The sequence below is a fragment of the Aptenodytes patagonicus genome, chromosome 2 (assembly GCF_965638725.1).
Source record: "Aptenodytes patagonicus chromosome 2, bAptPat1.pri.cur, whole genome shotgun sequence".
In the NCBI taxonomy this organism is placed as follows: domain Eukaryota; kingdom Metazoa; phylum Chordata; class Aves; order Sphenisciformes; family Spheniscidae; genus Aptenodytes; species Aptenodytes patagonicus.
Genome location: NC_134950.1, coordinates 80,004,256 through 80,022,100, shown reverse-complemented (window position 1 = coordinate 80,022,100; position 17,845 = coordinate 80,004,256). Strand labels below are relative to the sequence as shown.

General features: G+C 39.4%; 1 protein-coding gene across 3 annotated transcripts in view; it reads right to left on the bottom strand.

The window, feature by feature from the left end:
* ADCY2 (adenylate cyclase 2) overlaps positions 1-17,845 on the bottom strand; it is a 237,429-nt gene that overhangs the window by 208,318 nt on the left and 11,266 nt on the right. For 2 of the 3 annotated variants that reach the window (XM_076330310.1, XM_076330311.1), the window contains exon 2: positions 8,960-9,157. In XM_076330310.1, the coding sequence (XP_076186425.1) occupies positions 8,960-9,157 (198 nt within the window). Of the gene's footprint in view, positions 1-8,959; positions 9,158-17,845 lie in introns of those variants that run through there. The other variant, XM_076330312.1, reaches the window with a different exon arrangement.

Below are 17,845 nucleotides of genomic sequence, written 5' to 3'. Positions count from 1 at the left end.
ATTATTTTGTCACATAGTAAAATAAAACAAAAAAAATCACTAAATGAACACGAATAATCTCTTGAAAGCACATTTTCTAGTTCTCAGTAAATCTACAATTTATTATTTATCTATTATGAACTTAAACACATTTGAAATCATACAATAACACAATTATGACAATTATATTTGTGCATTTGATATCTATAAAAATTTATTCATATAGATTTTACAAATCATATTTTTTCATATGGATATATAAAACTTAAACATACATCTTCTACAGCTCATATTGAGTGAGCCTTACTACATCAAATGTATTTCTACCTCTTTAGCTCTTACTTTTGTAAAACTCTATAAATGGTTTAGAGGGTGTAACCACACTGACGAATCAGTTGTAAATGCTACCAAAAAACTTAGAGTTCTTCTGTGCTACAAAACCTGCTTCTGACACCTATCAGAATTAAGACATGCTAAAGCCAAAAAATTGGTTTAAATTCAGTTCTAAGATCAAGATTCTTAATTTTAGTAACTGCACATAGAAGACCACTATAGTACAAATATTTGTGACTAATTAACGTAGGAGATATATTTCTCTCCTATATTTTATTTTCATTTCATTACTGAACCTGCCCATCCTTATTCATGGAGTTACCAGGATGAAAAGTATGCTTAGCACATTGCTTGTCAACAAATTTGTAACCAGCAGACCATACCGCTTTCTTTCAAATATTAGTTAATTTAATGTAAGCAATGTTTCCTAATAACTGCACAGCATTATAGATTTGTATACTGGCAAGTGAAACTGAAAGGTATTTCACAGCCAGCATATCACAAACTGCAAGCACACGGGGGGAAATTCTGTTACCTGCTTCCTAGACTAAAAGAGAAGTGATCCTCTGATAATCCAGACACTAAGATTCATTTATTTAGCACCACCGTTGTGCCTGAAACTTCATAAAAGCTACAGAAACAGGGAACACCCTCAAACAAGTAAACTGAAGTCTTCTTATGCAGCTTGTAGGAAACATTTTCACCATCTATTTTATTTTTTCATGGTGTAACAGCTCGCTAGCTGAATTATTACAGCACTAGAAACCTGCAAACAGAAACAGATTTGAGACAAACGGTGAAAAATGACCAAAGGTCAGGATCTATGATGATACACCCCTTCACTACCTAGTTCACAAAAATAAAAATTTAGTCTTGCATATCCAATGGCCACATATAGGTACAAGCTTTTCCATGGCAGGCAGGTAAGCAAACTCAAAGAGCTCAAACCAAGAGACTCATGCAGTGTCGTGCCAAAACTTTTCCTCCTGGAAGTCAGGTAAACTGCCACATTTCTGAGTGGAAAACAATTCCAATGAAAAGTAAAGGCTTGCACGGCTACCCTAAATTATACTTGCTAACAAGAAATTCTGGATAGCTTCTTTAATGGTTCTCTGGTAGCTCCATCATACAAGTAATTGTTAACTAATATGTACTATGAAATTATTAAAATGTTTATTTCCTAATGTCAAATCAATTATTAGGCACATAAGAAGCCTTATGAATGGCTTAAATTACTAATTTCCATTTGTCATCTGGTCTCTTGACTTCAGCAACATCCGAACAATATGATGATATTTGAAATTATTATTGCTTAGTTTCAGTACTCTCAGAAACATTAATATACTTATTGATAAGTGTTCTTTCCCATCAGAGGGAAAAATCTTGCCACATTCAGTTTTGCATATTTATCTGAGACTCACATTTTTACTGTACTTCGACAGAGTTACCTTAACGCTTCCCTTAGCAAAATTCATTCACATGACTTGCACAGCAAATATTGCACACAAACTATGCAATAATCTTGATGAAATCTACAATCAGCTCAGCCTTTGTACTTAATTGTACGCTCTGAGATGGAAAAATCACTACAGGAAATGGACTAAAGAAAAATAAACTGGCAGGGAAACAAGGGTTTCATCAGGTTCTTCTGATAAAGGTGCAGGACACATTCGGTCTCTTCCACTTTATATTACATTAAACCACTCTCATAAGCCTTATAGTGAATGCCTGAAGAGATCAGAAATATAGCAAGATTATTATCCCTTGTTGTTATAATTTTTGAGACTATTGCTCCAGAAGAACGCTGGAAGGATAAAAGACATTTAAATAGCAAAAACTGTGAACTTTTATAACTCAGAAAATCCACCTCTTCAGTTTTTAGATGACCTTCAGGCACAGGTCAAAGTAAACTGTCATTTAAACTAGTTCAGTAGTCCCCAGATTAAATAGTGCATAGGAATAAAGAAATAAAAGGACGTTCCTGGATCACTGAAGTCCATGTCCCTGCTATCGAAAACACTGAATGACTCAGCTAAAGTCAGCATTCCATTGTAAAACCAATTCATTATTTTAATCCTTATTATCCTGAGGATATTAGCCACTCCACAAACCCGGTGCCCTAATGGCTAAGGGATTTATTCTAATTTCCAGTTTAAATTTCATTAACGGCTGGCTGATTTCTTTTTTGGTGTCTGTATGTGTCAATAATCTTTATCTTCTGTAGCTTCTCCTCAAATCTGATGTTTGCAACCACAGATTATCTGTAGATGGCAGTCACACCACTCTCAGCGTTCTTCTCTTCTGCAGATCTATACCCAAGTCAAGCTCGTCCTACCTCCTCTCACAAAACTCCCCCTTCTCCTGGTGATTTCGATTGGCACTCTCTGCATTTGTTCCAGTTTCAGTTTAACTTTTTGAATGCAGGTGACCAGAAACGTACATAGTGATCCAGGTGAGGTTTCATCCTTAGCTGGATACTTTGCCATCATAACTGAGTCTTTTCTGGGTGCATATCCTAATGACCCAGTGACCAGCTAATGCTTCTCCTCTTCATTCTGCTTGTCCCTGCTCATTTTCTAGTGATGAACTCTCAGCCTATAGCTGAAATTTCTGCTGTTAGTTCCCAAATGCAGGCATCTCACATTTCCTATTATTAAATTTCATCTAGTTGCCATTACTGCAGTCCTCAAGGTCATGCTTTTCTTCCCCATAACATTCTGATCTTTTGTCGTATTAGGAATCTTTTAACTGGGTCATCAACAAATTTCATTATAGCGGTGACATTCTGTCACCCCACCACTGGTAAAAAGCACTAATAAAGACAAACATTCGCCAGAGAGCTCCCTGAGAAATTCAGCCAGCAATCTTCCTCCCGCCTGATGCTCTCTGAAGTCACACCAGCTGCCATCTCCCCTCGCCTGTATGTATAGTTACTCTAATAATGCTCATCTCCTCTAGCAGTGCTTCTAGTCTTCCATTTGGCACTAAAACAGATTTTTTTTTTTTTTTTCAAAACTGCTTTCCCTATTTAAAAAAGAAATCAGTTCTCTTTCCACAATGCATTGTCATGACATACCAAAGGTTAACAATGGCACATTAGTGCTAACAGGGTGTTCCAAGGCTCCACACGCTATTTTACTGCATTAATCTACTATATTACTGATTTTAATGACTAACTGGCAGGTCTCTAATACCCCAGCTTTTTCCTGTCTTCTATACAGATACAGCCATACCAGACTTGATAAACACATTTAAATGTCTTGTTATTAAGCCTGTGACTTCGTATGTCTATAAAAAAATGAATATTAAGATAAAAATCATCTGTTCTTTTCCTTCCTCGAATATAACTGCAAATATGTCTTATACTTACGGATTGTGGGTTTCTTCCTTTTCTATCACACCTACTCCTAAAGCACAGTATCATCTGCTGGGACGTATCTTTCCCTTTCGTACAAGCCTCCTGGTTTTCCTTACGTCCTTTTTCAGGTGACTCTTCACCTACAAGGTACTGAACCACGCTCCTACAAGATTTAGTTCCTTGCTCGGGATACTCATTCCTGATAGTCTGATTAAGCCTGAACTTGAAAAAATGTCAAGTCTCCCCAGCACTCCAGATCCTGAGCCAGCGGTACAGCTGACAGCAACTCATCCTCGCTTTCCTGCACTGCAGGGACTCCACCGACACCCGCCCTGCTCTCCTTCTCAAACATCTAACTCCTTTTTTTTGCACTGCTTAACCACACAACACGTTATTAATACGTTATTAATAATTTACAGCAGGAATGACTTTAGCTAAGGCAGGTCCCAAGCAAGGTGCGGAAATGGGACCCGATGTAATTATGTACAAAGAAAATTCTTCCCTTTCTGCGGACCCATCGGCTCGCCCCGCTGCCCAATACAGGAGCTAATTACCACAACCGCAGAAACTCTGTGCAGGCCCTCACCCCTCAGCGCACGATAGACTGATATCCTCAGGCGCCAAGAGAGTATCAAAAAAATGAGAATTGTAAATACTAATACAGAAAATTTTGCCTGCACTTTGTAAACCAGGGCTGCTCCAAGGCCCAAATTGAACCATTCCATGCCAACACACTAAAACAAAACAAAACAAGTGCTTTAGACTCAGCTCAAAAAGTAGTATTTAGCTTAAAATAGGCAAACATATATTCTAAACACGTCACTCTGTGGATATTTTTTTTCGGAAACCAGAAGTGTCAAATCCTGGTTGAAGTCATTTTTGTGCTGTAACTGAATATAGACAAGGAGGAACACATCTGGTGCCTGGGCTGTGCAAACGTATTTATAATTAAGTAGAACTGAATACCAAAATCCAGCAATGATAGAATTCATTAGACTAGTATAATGCTGTATAATTACTCTCTTTTTTTATATCATCCACTGTATGCTTTAAGAGCTCTTTTTACCCATTGATATCAATGTGCTATGACATATTTACATACACCCTGTATAAAAGGCTGAGGAAGTATTAGACATGTCAGAGGATGACATGGAAAGGCGACTGTTGTACAATAACTACACTGTCAGTGAAACAAGAGGAAACTAATTTAAATTCATTCCCTGGCATGTAACTCTACAGATAGGTACAGGATTTACATTTTGAAAGGAAAGGTGCTCCTTTCTATAGCAGGGAAAAGTCCTAACACGACAAATTCAATACATCACCTTTTTCCACCAGCACTACTTCCTCAGCTTGCTTGCCTTGCATTACTGGCCCTCCACCAAACACACCATCCACTGATTTCCGCACGGACCTTTCTAAGCATCATCCTTGGGTCTTCCCTTACTGAAACCATCTCCACACATTATTGCTCACACCTTCGATTTAGAAAGAACTGCCAGCAGGCAATTGCTCTCTCTGAGCCTCTGCATGACTTCCTTTGCTCTACTTCTTTCCTACCAACCCTGGCCAGGTGTCCCGCAACTCCTACCAGACAGCCCAGCCTCCCTCCTGGACTGTAACACAGTGCAGGGCGTGTAGGTCCTGTCAAAGCATCCAAGTTCCCTGGGCCACTAGGGAAAACCAGAGGCTCCAATGCCAAGTTTGGCACTGACAGAAACTTGGGCTGACACCAGCAAGAGAGGGTTGCCACACTTCTTTAAAAAAGTTTGTCAGGTACCAAAGACAGTTGCCATCACTGTCCTAATTTTTTTCATGTAAAGCCACCCACTGCCTCACTAAGGCGCCCTCCATCTCCCTCTCAATGTACTTGCTTCTCTTCATCGTCCATATAGAGGAGTAAAGGAGCTTGGACTAACTTAAGAGGTAAGTTAGTTGGTACGGTTGATAGCGCAAATATGCTGGCTCCTCTCGTAGGTGGGTTTGTGATTATGCCCACGCAGCCTAGTGACAATTACAGCCTTTGGATCAGGCTCAGCAGGCAATTACAGAGCCAGCACGGGGCTTGCAGACTGGCCCAAGGGACAGAGTAACCATCTACAGCTGTGCTGCCTTCCCCCTTCAAACAGCGGCCAGATACCTACCTGATAATAGCTTTCTCTCCAAAGCTGTAGCTGCAGCTGAACAAGAGACAAGGAAATGCAGACAGATAAAAGCAGTCTGCAGGGACAGCAAAAACATAGCTGAAACCAATTATGATTTGCACTTATTTCACATCAGCCCACAGGTTTCTAATAAAAAAACAATGGCCCTGACCAGCTACTTCATTTCCAGCCCTCTACTGTTCGTGACAGTTATCCGAGCTATGTGCCTGCAGGCTCAGGAGGAACTGCTCCACATTAAATATATATTGAGTTCATAACCAAAATAGTCTCTCTGAAGTGGTATTTTTACTGTAAACAAAAGCTGCAAAAGTTCACACCTAAGGTTCCTCAGACAACAGAGAAAAACTGCATTTAGCAGTTGCAAACAGTCAAAAGAAACACTAAAATCATTAAGCCAAAATTTAAAGGATGCGGGGTTGTCGTTTAAAGGCTTGTGCACAAATGAGAGAATAACATGTTCTTTCTATAAACTACGATATGCAGAAAATTCATCTGTCAGTAGTTACTAGTACAATTAAGAAATGCCCTATTTTTAACAAGCTTAGGATTCAGAAGACATGAAAGATATGATGAAACGAGTATTTTTAAACTCTGCTGGACCTGAACAAAAGTTAGGCTGTAATTTGAAGAAAATTAAAATAAAGCACTTGTTTAGTAAATAAGTGTGCACGAACTGGCTCTTTTTTTATTTGTATTTTAATAACTTTCTACTTAGCTATGTTGACAAAGACATTTGAAACAGAACTAATTTAAATTTTACATCGCATTTCTTTTCTTTCATAAAAAGAATAAAGGAACAACAAAAACACCCTAATAAGCCAGGAGAGATGTTTTTAAAATTCACAAAATGTAAAACTTCAACAAAGAAGCTGTCAGTGATCACTGAGGAAGGATTTTTCAGATTTGCTTTCACGTATAATTATAGGAGAGAACACGGATTATTGACCTACGTATTCCTGATGCAGAGCAATCAAAACACCAGCATCACAGGAATACACGGCAGTATTTTACTGCTCGCTGCTTTTTCACAAACGTTCAGAAACATCAAACCTGTGATCAGCCTATTGTGTAAGGTGTCCGATTCCCAGAAAGAATCCCGTATTTCCGTAGTTTTCTCTTAACAGACACTAGGCGAAAGCGTACCTACAAAAGCGATCAACTGATCAACTGGTGCTGCTGTTCAGAGGGGAAAAAAAATGGTTTGGGGGAAGCAAAGGGTGCCACCGCAGGGAGCCACACGACCTCCGACCCCCAGCAGTGGCCAGGGGCCACCCTGCCACAGCCCCTCTCCCGCCAGACGGCGGCGAGGCCCGCACGGTGGAGTTAAGCCCCACACCTGCGGCCAGGCCCAGGCTTTCTGGAAAAGCCCTGCCCGCTCTGGGCTGGAGCCTGCGCAGCGCCGGGCGAGGCAGCTGCCCGGAGCCGGCTGCTGCTGGCAGAGCAGTTAATGCAGCTCCCTCCCAAATATCCCCTGCTCCAAGCAACACTTGCACGCAAAGCAAGGAGCGGCCCGAAACATCAGAGGACTTGTGTCCTGGCAACCTGTGGGAAGACGATGCCTTTCCCCGGAGCTCCGCAGCCCTTCCAGCCCCACACGGCCAGCCACGTCCCTCGGATGCTGTGGGAATGCCTACATTTTTCCGAAGAGGAAAGCAAGGCAGGACGAACCATCTTCACAGGCTGAATACAACCAAGGGACCGAGACATCGGCGTCCCTCTCACATCTCTTTTATGCCACGTGCTTTTGAAAATCATTATCGTATCTTTCAAATAACAAAATTAAACTCAGCAGAATTTGCAATGAACAAATAATATGGCTAATTAAAGATTTGCATCTAAGCTTGAAAGCCTGAAATATTCTAGCATGACATCCTGCAACTGGCAATGAAAATAAATAAATCAAAAAAAGTAAAACCACATGAATTATCTAGACTGGATATCACAAAGGTACAGGGACTCCCCTGATGAAATCTGTATCTAGAGAAAAATATTACATGTTCTGATCTGCTTTTTATCACATGCAAGTATGGCCTGGTTTGGTAGTTTCAAATACTTTAAAAAAAAAAAAACCACACCAAAAAAAAAGGCAGGAAGGTGGTTTCATAGCTAATTAATCCCTGAACCTTCCAAGAAAATGAGAATATAAAAGTCACCCACAAAGGTAAGGGCTGCAAAACTAATATTACCAACATACACCAGTAATTTAAATCATTTGAATTAAAGATTTTAAAGGAACTACTTGCATACTTAAAGTTCAGTATTTGCATAAGTCTTTGCAAGATCTGAATAACAAATCAGAGCATTTGTTTCAAGTTTATCTTAAAGACCTAGAAGGCACCTCAGATACAGCACTACCATTTAAAGGTTATAACAAACTCATGGAATCAGCATGAAATTTTCAGAAGACATACTGATATATTTTAAAGCTTTCTTCCACCCTATGAAGAGTTTTACAATTATTATATCAGGAGTATTCCCACGTGAAGAGGCTTGGGAAAAGGATATGGCAGAACACGGAAGAATCAATCAGGCGCAGCGCTGGATATTGCACATCATTTATTGATATTTCAAAAGTGTTGCTATTAAAATGCAATTATGTTTTTGCTTTGTCTTCATTACAAAACTTTAACAATGTGAAGGGTACTTCACTGTTTCTCTACTCATTTATTTCCCTAGAAATGCAAGGAAGCTCCCAGACCTTTTTTCTCACACGTTGCTAAAGAACATCTTGAAGACCACAGAAAGCCTACACTGAGAGCTCGAACATTTTAAGCTGAAGAAGATAGCCTCAACGGTCTGGAACAAAACCAGCATTTCTGCCATGTTAATTGGTCACTAGAATCAAATATTCACTATACAAAGAAGTTGGTGACTGGAATCAAATGTTCATTATGCAAAGGAGCTTAAAAATATAAAAGCAAAATCCTTCAAATATTTCCATATCCTAAGTATGCACATCTCTTTGGTATTTATAAAATAGATGCAGGGAGTCTCAGCATGCAAACACATAGTCACAAAAACATTTTATGAGATGTCCCACAAAAATTAATGTGAATACTTTTGCATAGAATGGTTCTTGGAAATGTACCCAAGGAAGTAAAATTAGTAGTAATGACAGTCTTACCTGGTCCCAGGGACAGATGATTCCTCCGAAACACATAAAGAGATATCCCATGGCAACAAGACATACCCAGACCACCAGAGAAAATATACGAAGCAGCTTCTTAAATACAGGTTCTACGCAGACAAGGATAAATATAGCGAAAAAAATTGCTAGGGCTGTTGGAACAGTTATTAAAAATGCCACATGGTCTTCAATTTCCTGGAAACAGAGGAAAATGAAAAGGAAGTTAAAAACTAATGTACTTAAAGGTCAGACAGCAATAACATACTCCAAACTGATTGCACACGGAGATCTCAGAAAGACATGGCTGAATATCAAAAGCGAGATGAATCAAAATAGGATTTCTTTCACTGTAAGACACTGTTATTTGGAGTGTTAACTTCATAAACAACTACTAACCACACTACTGCATGGTACTTCTTTTACTAAATTGAGGAATTGAATCAGATTGAGAAAACTGTAAATCACACTACAGTAATGCACCAGGCCCGTAGGACTGAGCGAATTAAAAGGCAAACCCAATCTGCAGAAGCGCATAGCCTTTCTGCTCCAGAATTCAAAAGATTTCTCTGATTAGTGTGGTTTGCAGGTGAAATTCAAGCATCCCCACTGAAGACTGCAGCTGTCAGAATGCCTCCCAAATGAACTATGTGTCCATAACTCCATAAAAGCCTTTTTGACAGTGGTATTTGCCAGGTACTATATATTTTGCTTCTGTTTAAAGTATTTATCTGGAAGGATGGGCTCTAGATTACATATATACATTTTCTCCTAGCAACTGCTTACTTCAGAATGCGCAAACACCACCCAGAGCAAGGACTAGAATCTAACTTGAAGTGAGATTCAGAATAAACAATATTTAAATTTATTTACAGAACTTACATAGATGTTACTACACTAATATCTTTAAATCATCTAGTGATGGATGCATTAAAAAAGAAGAAATATTTGATTTTATATTCCTGTATGTGTTCAAAAGTATCTCTAGTTGAAGTACAACAAGCACTGTATCAAAGTCTGGTCATAGCATACTTACTCATTCCGGCAGCTGTTACGGACTTTAACAGCCTCATCTGTAGCAACAAGAACTGCAAAAGCAGGCCCCAAATGATACTGTTGCAACTGTACAAAATCCTCCTCTAACCACACACTCCATGCAGAACAGCCGCGTGTCCATTTATTCATGCTGATGAAATCTTAGGAACAATCTGAAAGTACCTATTTGACGATTTGTAAGACATCTAAGCACAAAGAAATAACATTTCTTTTCCCCTAGTTTTGTAGTTGCTTCCTTAGTGCCCTGATAAATCTTTTTTATTGATGGGTTTTCAACTTAAATACTTACTAACATTTTACTTAAAAGCTTCTTGATGTGACTTTTTCTCCTTTCTTATGTATGTAAGACCTGCTCCAGTTAGAGCAAAACTAAAAATTTACAAGTAAATTTGTAAATTTACAAAAATTTACAAATGCTGCCAGCATTTTTGTTTTCCCAGATCTAGTAAGTTTTGCAACCCGACATCTACAGAGACACTTGCTGTAAGGTTCTTTCCCCCTCCTCTCTTCAAATGGCTTTGTTTGAAAATGGAGTCTGCCCACTCCCCCCTGCTGCAAACCCAGCACCACCACGCCTGCAGCTACCCCAGCACCGGGCAGCCCCGTGCCAGGAGCCACTCGTACACACAAACCCGCGACCGAACCTCAACCAACAACCTCCGTATTTCAGCAGAAGAGGAGAGGTGCAGATCACCTCTCTGCAGAGCGCATAAGCTGAGGCTCTACCCTGTGCTGCCACTGGCAGGTTCAAACCAAGGGGAAACACCATGATGAAAGTCCACATCTTATTGTGCAGACTGCAGATGGCCTTCCACGTACCCTACCCTGCCTGACAAAAGGCAGCTCATCTTTCAACTCCTCTTATTCTTTCTTCCCTTTCAAATTTACCAAGTCACACATTTAAGCAATTATTATTGCAGCACTGATGATCAGGATATAAGCAAAAGAAGAGTCGAGAAACTGTAAGTGATGGTGCTAACATTAAAAGGCAAACACTAATCTTCCAAGTATAAAATACACACATTAAGGCTTTCAAGCACAAAATATAAAACCTAACTAGTAGTAGTAAGAGCTACTGATTTATGTCTCTGAATTTCGTGATTTTTGATCATTCCCATCTCTGAAATTTGTGTCAGTGAATTGATTTAGTGATGTCACAGCCAATGAGAGCCCAGATAACAGCAAAAGCATTTAACTTCGGCCTTTGACTTCTGCACTTCCAGGTGGGATTGCAAAACTCTTGCTAGAAGGCCAGAGGAATTAGTCCCTTCACCGGTGATAGGACAACATTACGTTCCTTGTACCATCTGTCACGCAGTCAAGGTCGCAGCACCAAAGGAACCTGCAAGCTCCTGGAGGAAGCCGAGACTCAGGAAAACCACAGATGTAAATGACGGCAAATTGGTATTTCAGTCATAACGATCATGCTACAAATATACTAGCGAGAATATCCACATGCACTTCAACAGCACGCTTCTCTATTTCAGTAAAAAAAATAAAAGTATTGTGCTTCTGAGGACAATCTTGCTTCGTAACAGATCAACAATACTTAGATTTTGGTTTAGAGCATATATATGGTCACATAGATACATATTTCTATATGTATTCTATCGTTAGATCAACCCATCAAAATGTTTGTTCCAAATTAACAGCTAATCAGTCAATTTCCTTTCTTTAAGCATATACTGATCTCAACACTTAGCTGAGCCATTTTCATCACTAAATCTAAAATTTTATTTCTGCTTTCTCCCCTTCTCTGGTTGGCTATTGCATAATTTTGCATTTTGTTTTGGTATAAACACATGCAGGAAAAAAAACAGACCACAATGTATCAGCTCCTCATCACAGGTAACTGAATGCAACCTCACTGACTGCAGTGGCACGTCACCTCTCTGAGCTGACTGCAAAACAACCTGCTTCCAATGTCGCAAGCTGCTTGCATCGCACCGTACGCTGTGTGAATTCTGAAGTATTGAAATTGAAATGTAAAGACAGAATAGTATACACATTAGGCAATTAAAAAATATATGACAAAACAATTGTTATTACACTTTGAATCCTTTCCAGAAAGCCTTAATGTGTACAGGGGGATTTTTCACAGTCCTGCCTGTAAAATACACATTAATGTCAGGTCAACAAAAGCAAGCCGTGTGAGGCAGGCGTTAATTTTGGAAACTACTTTTAACAATATTTTCCTATTACTTCAGAAGAACTAAATGTTTATGAAATTGTAACTTGGAGAGCAGGACATTTAAAACTTGTAGCTTCCTGATCAATATTTGCAATCATTAGTGTGTTTAGCAGGTTAAAAGATGATGTTGGATGCAAAGACAAATCCTGAAGGCTAACTGTTCTGTTTCCCTAACCATTTCCCAAGGAGGTGAGGAAAAAAAACAACCCGAAACACTTTCCTTCTTTTTTTGTTGTTAGTCTCAGAAATTAAAATACACCAGAGCTAATGGAATTAAAATATCAGCGCGACACTTTCGAACATAATGGCTAAGCCTGCAATACATGGATCTTGCCTGACAGCTCTGTCTTCCTGAGTGTTTTCTATCTTGCTGTCTTTTAATTACTGAAGAAATTAAAAAGTCTACTCTTAGAAATTTTTCCAACCCCCATAAATTCTTCAGAAGTGCATGATAATCTTAAAATCTGTAGAATCACTTTCACTCATCTTTCCAAAGCCCACAACCTTCTCTCATTCTACATCGTGTTCTTTCCTTTTCCAGATAATGCCATGCCCTCAGTTTAATTTTAAACAGCAAAGCTGCTGTAGAGCGCTTCACTGTTTTATATAAAACCATACAGCTTGACGAAGTACTCTATAAAAATGAACAAACAAGCACTTAAAATACCAGTTTTACCCTAAAATCTTTTACCATGGTCAGTCATTCTTTTGGCACTTTTTCCTTTATTTTTTTCATCTACTGGAATTTGACAGCAGCCTATATACAGAGGACTTCTGCTGGGATCTGAAATACCACATGCTTTGAATTAACTCGAACCATTTACTGTATTAAATTCCTACTAAAATCACTTTTTGCTGAGATCAATGAAACACTTCCTAAATGTAAATACAAAAACAAGTGAGTAAAGTTCTTCAGACATTAAAACTATGTATGATTTCATACATCTATTTTCAAAAATGTTGGTTGTTAAAAAAAAATGTCACAGGGCTCAAGGATTACTAACTTACTGACCTCTCTATCAAAACAGGACAACATCTTCCTTTAACCAGACTAACTGACTGAAAGAATCTATAGCCAAAATTGCCCATTTTTCCTCTAAAGACTTTTCCAGGACTTGAGAGAATTAGAACGATTTTCAGAAGACATATCGTCACCCTTCCCTTCATAGAAGTGGACAGCATTTCAATTCTCTAACACCTAAAGAAATAGTTCTCTATACAGCCAAAAAGCTGCAAGTCTTCTGGCTACTTGTGACTCTTATCCCATGGTTTTATATTTTAGTGAATTTGCTTATGGCTGACTGCACTGTGTGCCATCTGCTAGACAGCTGGAAAAATCTCCATTTTATTAGGCGGTGCCGTGCCCTGCTCCTGGCCAAGCAGCTGTACAGCTTCATCTAGGACTTCATCATTTAGGACAACAAATGAAAAGTTTTGGCCTGCCATCTCAGATTTCTTTTCCATCAATTCCATCATTATTAGTCCATCTTCACTTCAGAAATGGTGCAGTGTCTTTAAGGCCAGATGCTGTTTCCAAGCCCACGTGGTATTTTCTGGATCCACAACTTAGAAAAACTCCTCTGCCTTTCGTGCCCACCATTTATCTTTCATAACACAAAGCTTTGCTTGTTTTTCTTGCTTAGCTGCCTGGTTAGAAGCTTTCTCATGTGCTTTTTTTTTTTTTTTTTAAGCTTTTATTGAGCTTTGTGCAACATGTTCAAGGACACTAGCAGAAAATTAATAGAACTGTACCTTTTAATCAAACCTTCCTGAAGTTTGTGTCAACGAAGCTTTTGATTTTCACTAAGGCCCTATGTAATTGCATGCCTGAGATCTTTTCCCTCTGATTCAGCATTCCCTGTTTGGCTTGGTAGATCAATAACAACAGCATCAGGCTCAAATCCAGTTGTTTCCTGATGTCTGCTGTCTTGACAAATTCAGTTGTCTCTATTAATGGGTCTACACTTACTGTTAGCACACAGTGATATCTGACTCCTCCTTAGTCTGCAATCAGTCCAACAATTTGCACATCGCATCTATCAGGTAATTCTGACCAGCATCACAACTGCCAAGCTGCTGCGTGATATCATATATAACAGCAAGAAGCAGTTCTGCATTCATGGCCAGAATCTGGATCATTTTGTATTTGTTAGTATATTGTGACACTATTAAAATAGTAAGACTTCATTCAAATCCTTCAGATGACATTCTGGTCACCTGGAGCCTCTCCTCAAACTTGAAAATCATGAACAATGTGCGCTGTAAAATCCCCCTCATATAAGAACTGTGGCATTTTGCAACAGTGCAATAATTCTGCTGAAATCAACAGGAACTGTTCTTGGACCTTACAGGGTCTGTCCTAGTTAGCACATAGGACTAATAGCGATAATACAGTGACCAACCATGTAGGTATTGTGAGTACCCTTCCGACCACCTACGTGCGTGACTACAGTGCCAAGCACTTTTTGCCAGTGGATTATTTTTAGTGAGTCCAACTACCTACAGATGTTGTTCATCTTCTCACTTAATCAGTAGAAAACAATTGCATCCAGATTTTTCCAAGTTTGCCTGATAGCTATGAGTGAACCTCACCTGCCTCAGTGTTGTAGCAATGATTATCAGGAACACAAAGTCTGACATACCAGAGATCACAGACTTCTCTGCTTAATGCAAAAACATCAGACCTCACAGAGGGTTTGGAAAGGCTCCTTGGAGGTACTGAGGAAGAGTCAAAGGCCATCGCTGCTGTGTAAATAACAGTAACGTAAGGAAGGTTAAAAGAAAAGTTCTAGAGGCAAAATACTGGTTGCTAGTGAAGAAGCAGAGAACTATGGTAGCATTCCCAGAAATGCTCCCAAAATGAGACAAGTTGACAAGCAAAAGTTCAATAAGCAGCTAAGAAAATGTGTTAAAAAGGGAATTCAAAGAAACAGGGAAATTTTGGGAATAGGGAGTGTCATGGTTTAACCCCAGCTGGCAACTAAGCACCACACAGCCACTTGCTCACTCCCCCCACAATGGGATGGGGGAGAGAATCAGAAGAGTAAAAGTGAGAAAACTCATAGGTTGAGATACAGACAGTTTAATAGGCAAAGCAAAAGCCGCACACGCAAGCAAAGCAAAACAAGGAATTCATTCACTACTTCCCATGGGCAGGCAGGTGTTCAGCCATCCCAGGAAAGCAGGGCTCCATCACATGTAACGGTTACTTGGGAAGACAAATGCCATCGCTCCGAACATCCTCCCTTCCTTCTTCTTCCCCCAGCTTTTTATTGCTAAGCATGATGTCATATGGTGTGGAATATCCCTTTGGTCAGCTGGGGTCAGCTGTCCCGGCTATGCCCCCTCCCAGCTTCTTGTGCACCCCCAGCCTCCTGGCTGGTGGGGTGGGAAGCAGAAAAGGCCTTGACGCTGTGTGAGCACTGCTCAGCAGTAACAAAAACATCCCTGTGTTATCAACACTGTTTCCAGCACAAATCCAAAACAGAGCCCCATACTAGCTACTGTGAAGAAAATTAACTCTATCCCAGCCAAAACCAGCACAGGAAGGGAGCCTCTAGAAGGTAGCCGAGCTTAATCTAAACCAGAAAAGAATGAGTTTGCTGGCACTTCAAAGGTGATAGGAAAACATTCAAACTGAAGAGGTTATAGAAACATGGTACGTGGTTTAAGAGAAGCAGTAATGTCATGGAGACCTGTAATTCTCAACTAAAGGAAAAGACAGAAGTTGACTGAACTCAAGCAAGAAGGAAATGGCAAAGAAAAGCCAGAACAGACAGACTCTCTTTTTAAAAATTTTGCAGAGAAATAAAACACCCACATGAAAGTATACACTCTTCTATATAAACACTAAAAGCCTAAGAAACTAGATGGAAAAACTAAAATGCCTGTTGTTAAAACAACATTATTTACACAATAGTCTTACTGAAACCTTGGTGGAAAAATGACCATCAGCAGAATACTGAAAAAGAAGAAAAGACTGAAAGCCATACACTTCAGCCAGGATTGAAGAAAGGCTTGTATTAACAATCTAGGAGAATCAACAAATAGCACAAAGTCCCTATGAACCCAAAAACTAGACTGAACAGCAAAGGCTTATCAAAATAATGACCTAAGTGACTGGTCATCCAACCAGGACAGAAACTATTTGAGATTCTATGAAACGCAAAGATAAGAAAGGCTGTCAGAAGAAAACACAACAGGTCAAGGGATACTTCAGTGACTCCCAGCTAGACTGGCTAAGGATCGCAACAGCAGATGGAAGCTGAGACCACTGCCTATGTCTCATGCACAGCTGAAAAACAAAACAAACAAACAAAAATCCACCCATACAAAGAAAGAGAAAACACTCAATCTGATCTCAAGAAGTGGAAAGAACCTGATTCATAAAATATTACTGTTGAGGAGCTGCTTTATAACAATGACAAAGCTTGTTAAGCAAACAAATGAAAAACAAAACCCAAACACTAAAATTGAAAGGGGGAGCTAGAAGCTTACAGATTAAAATCTTTGTAGGTGTCCTGAAGACACTATAAAACTCAGAGGCACAGGCCAAATCTACTCAATTCCCAAAAATGACTTGAGAAAGACCAAAACACAACCGGAATGCCTCTGAACAGCCAAGCAGTGAAGCTTCTAAAAACTATCTTTCAAAAAAAAAAAGTGGATAATAAAAAGGATCATAAATTTTACCAGGATTAATATAAAGACTCAATAATGCAGGCCAAGAAAAGAGCTTGAGAAATCATTTTTAAGAGTATAAAAATAAGTAGTATATTCTTTTTGAAACTTAATCAGGAGTTGTCAGCCTGCTAAAGGACTTCTAAGCAAACAGATGATGCAGGTATTAAAAAGAACAGTTAGAAAAGAGCAGACTGTAGCAGAAAGGGGTTTTTTTTGTATCTGTGTTCAGCGTGGGGCAATTCTCATTCCAGAATATTCTATACAGGGGGAACATATCAGAAGATCTGTCTCAAATTGAAGTATCAGTATAAGGCATTGCAGACAAAAGCAAGAACATGAAATGTAAAAAGAATCATCACAAGCAGATAGGGTTCACCAGAAAAGGCCAATGGGACTCAAAGGAGGAAGCTAAAACTGTAGTAACACCTAATCTCCACCCAAAAGTACCCCAGTACCCAAAGACAGGAATGTGAAGGGATGCCAGTCTCTCCTGGGATCCCTCTCAAAGACTAAGGCAAGTACCAGTAGATCTGGTATCTATCCTGGGAAAATTTGTTCAAAACAAAGGTCCCAAAGTGCCCACAAAAGTCCTCAGGAATCCTAGGGTGTATGTTGTTCAGCATATTCATAAACAATTTGGGAAAAGGGATGAATAGCAATCTAACAAAGATGAGGGCCATCTATGAAGAATTACAAAAGGATCTCATAACGGTCACTACTGAGCAAGAAAATGGCAGATGAATTTCAGTGGAGATGTATGTGAAGTGACACGGCTCAGATGAAACAATCCTAATTCTATACACATGACAACAGGCTCTTGGCTGACTATTAAGACTTAGAAATGGAGATATTTGGTGTTTATCATAGGTAGACCCACGAAAACATCACTTTGGTGCTTACTAGCAGTCAAAAAACCAACCCAAAATGCAGAATATAGGAAAAGAATAAACAAGAGA